We start from the raw sequence: 3,449 nt of genomic DNA, 5'->3' as shown, positions 1-3,449 counted from the left end.
CACCAGACGGATGCTGCCGTCGTCTGAGGGGGCGACAAGGACATCGCTGTCCCCAGGAGGTCACCACGGCACGGTGATGCCACCCAGCCCACAACAGCAAAAAAATCAGATGAGAAACAGAGGGGAAGGGGCAGCCCGAGCCTCGGTGAACATCTGGGACAGGGTTTGGCCATGGGTGACGCTACGATGGGGTCCCCAAGGCTCTGCCCCTTGGAGCCAGGCGGTTGGGGTGCTTCACGGTGGGACGGGAGGGAGGACCCTGCTCCCTACCAGCCCTCAGCCAGGACTGGCCCCGCAAGGATCGGCTGAGCCGCTTACTTTCCCCATCCTGCACGGAAGCTGTGAGGGTCCTGCTTGTCGGTCCTTCGCTGGCCTGCGTGGGCGAGAGCTCTGAAAAAAAGGGAAGCAGAGAGGAGGCTGCCATGGCTGGCCGCCGCAACCGGCCCTCTGGGCGAGCAGCGCTGGGGCAGTGGTGCCAGGGTGGGAGCGCCAGCAAGGATGCATCCTGGAGAGCAAGAGGTTTTCCACCAAACCAAACCCGAGGGGGAAAACAAAATCCAAAGTCGTTGGATTCCAAGTCATGGCATATATAGAGAAAAAAAAAGAGCATTATTCTGATTTTCCTGCTGGTTTTGCTAACGAAAAGACACCTCAGAGCGTCTCTTGGTCTCCTTTGCCAGCCAAACTACAATCACCAAAGGGCTCAAGCGGCTCCTCTGGCCTTGAACCCATCTCCCCCACCTCCTCCTTCAGTCCCTCCACATCTCCGCTCCAGCAGCATCTTGATTCAGGTTTCCTGCTCAACTCACGACCTCCTTTCTCTGGTTCCTGCGGGTCCCACCAACCAGCCAGCCCAGCATCCCTCCCTTTACAAGCCCTAATTGTGCAGGACACAGGGATTCACTGAGCAGTTACAGCCGTGGCCGAGCTCCAGCTCCACACAATCTCACATTTACCGGCCGTTGGTGCATGGCTGATGAGCAAACCCTACGTCGCTCCGTGGGAGGAAGGCGTAGGGTGTATAGGGGTCGGCGCGGAGCCGTTCCACTTTCACTTGCCACGTTCAAACGCATTTCTCACCTTTAGGAACATTTCCTACGGAAAAGCTCAGCAATTTTAGAGAAAGGCAAGTCAAAAGGGGAAAGAGCAGTTGGGCAGCGGCTGACTCAGAGGCAGGAGCGTGGGCAGGCACGTGCTCCTTCCCCAGGGATCGTGCTGGAGAGGTTGCAAAGTCCCGGAGCTGGGAGTGACGGGGAACAAAAACCAGGCTTGGTCACCTTATGGAACACCAACATGCCAAGCTGGGAGATGACCTGGATTGAGGAAAGGGGTGGAGGAAGGGTGCAGAGGAGGTTTGACTGACCCAAGCTCAGACCAACAGGCTCTGAGATATGAGTCTTGGGCTCTGCCAAGGCGTCTGCAGACACCAAGGCTTGCAGCACCCAACGTGTTGGTCTGGTGCTCAGGGACATGGTTTAGTGGTGACCTGGCAGAGCTACGTTAACAGTTGGACTCGATGATCTTAGAGGTCTTTTCCAACCCAAGAGATTCTGTGATTCTGTGAGCCAGACCCCATTACCGTTGCACACGACAGCCACGTCCTCGTAGTGGTAGCAGTTGTGGATGCCCCAGCCGTGGCTCCAGCACTCGCTCAAGGCTGCCTCCCGGCCCTTGCAGTCCACGTTGTCCAGGAAGATGGGCCCGCTCCCCTGGCCGAAGGTCATAGCGGCAGGGAGGGCGATGGCATGGCCGCAGCCCAGCTGGCGACACACCACGTTGGCATCCACAATGTCCCAGTCGTCGTCGCAGACCGTCCCCCACGAGCCGTTGTAGAGGATCTCCACTCGCCCCTGACACCGACTGGGCCCGTTGGCGAGGCGGATCTCTGGGAAGGCGGGCAGAAAGAGGTCTCTCAGCAGGTGGGGCCAAGGAGGTGACAACCATTAAGGGGTGTCACAGGGAGGGTGTGAGCCCTCTTTGCATCCAATCTCTGCTCCTTAAAGAAAATGCTGACCCTTCGCTGTAGAGCAGGGCTGTAGCGTTTGGCAGCTGATGGTGGGTCATGGGCTCGTCTTCATCCATGGGAAGCAGTGAAAATGAAGACTTGACACATAAATGAGACGTGCCACCACACCATCGTCTTGCCTGCTAATGGCCTGGGCAATAACCCAACAGGAGAAGAGGAAAGCAGACATGTGGTGTCAGGTGATGGCATTATGATGGGTGACAAGTGGCAAGACGCAATTAGCAAATTCTTATTAGCCTCAACGAACACGTCTGGTGTCCAGAGCTGGTCCCTCGTGGGTGCTGCCGGGATGGAGGGGGTCTCCCAAGCTGCTGACAATGGGGAGCAGGCATGTGAGCTCCCCATCAAGGCAATTATTTGCTTGGGTGTGATGAACAGGACAGGGACGGGGACTCAGCAGGAGGTGGCAAAATTCCCCTCTTGGCATAGTAAGTGGAATAGGGCTAATAAAGGGTCTCTATTTACCTTCTGTAAAAGAAGGTTAGCTTTCTGTTGCTGCTTTTTGTTCAAGCCCGAGATACTTCCACTATGAAATTCTCTCAACCCCATTTTCAACGAAAAAACCCACATTTTTCAGCTACGAAACTTGCTACAGACAAGCGACTTGAAGAGAAGAATCTCACCTGGGAATGGCAATAGCGCGGGCTCAGAGGTGGCACCTGCAAGGAAGAAGAGAAGGGATCAGAAATACTGAAACGTTGAAATCTCTGCAGCATCCTCACGGCAAACAGAGGAGGGACACAGCAGCTCGGGGGGTGACGGCAGCAGGGACACGGATGGGCACGGCTGGGATGGCAGGACCTGGCAGCCCCTTCCCTTTTCTGCAAAGACCTGAGGTTTGTAGGGGAGAAAAGAAAGTGCCCAGCTCAGGGCATCACTACATCTGCTTTGTAAGTGAGGAAACTGAGGCAGCAGCATGTGCTCTCCGAGAGGGGGGTGGCATGGGGCGTCACGAGCTCTCGGGCAGCTTGTCCTCCCCCCTCTCCTTCCTCCCACTTTTCCGGGGCCAGCAGCTCCTCTGGCCCCCTGGCCCCATCACTGACTTGCTGTGGGCCCTGGGCCGCTCCCCGCCCCACAAAAAACTTCAGGTGGTGAGGTGGGAAAGAGGAAAATCTCTCCTGCCTGGCATGGGAAACCCGGTGGAGATCTGATGGACAATGGTGTGTTGGGCATCCCTATCTGCATTTTAATTTTTTTGTTTATTTTTTTCTCCAAACCAAGTCTGCTCCCCTATAACCTTTCAGGGTGCCTGTCCGCTCGCATCGGGTGCTGGCAGTTGCTCAAGGGGAAAAAAGGGCTTGAAAAACCAGGAGGGAGTGGAAAGGAGCATGGCCATGGTGGAGCATCCACAGGAACTGGAGCCCAAGGGCTTAAAAAGAGTTTGCCAGAGAAATGTCCTCCCACAGCCAGGGAGGAGCTCGAT

At 56.2% G+C, this 3,449-nt stretch overlaps 1 protein-coding gene across 1 annotated transcript in view; it reads right to left on the bottom strand.

Annotated features, from left to right (window-relative positions):
• Window positions 1–2,685, bottom strand: part of LOC104270886 (scavenger receptor cysteine-rich domain-containing group B protein-like) — a gene marked incomplete at both ends in the record, with an annotated part of 2,963 nt that extends 278 nt beyond the window's left edge. The window contains 3 exons of the mRNA XM_009865387.1: window positions 271–390; window positions 1,580–1,885; window positions 2,650–2,685. Coding sequence (XP_009863689.1) covers window positions 271–390; window positions 1,580–1,885; window positions 2,650–2,685 — 462 coding nt within the window. The remainder of the gene's footprint in view (window positions 1–270; window positions 391–1,579; window positions 1,886–2,649) is intronic.
• Window positions 2,686–3,449: the final 764 nt, after the last annotated feature.

This window comes from Apaloderma vittatum, unplaced genomic scaffold (genome assembly GCF_000703405.1).
Source record: "Apaloderma vittatum isolate BGI_N311 unplaced genomic scaffold, ASM70340v1 scaffold16232, whole genome shotgun sequence".
In the NCBI taxonomy this organism is placed as follows: Eukaryota; Metazoa; Chordata; class Aves; order Trogoniformes; family Trogonidae; genus Apaloderma; species Apaloderma vittatum.
The sequence above is the reverse complement of the archived record's forward strand: the minus strand, read 5'-3'. Positions and strand labels throughout refer to the sequence as shown.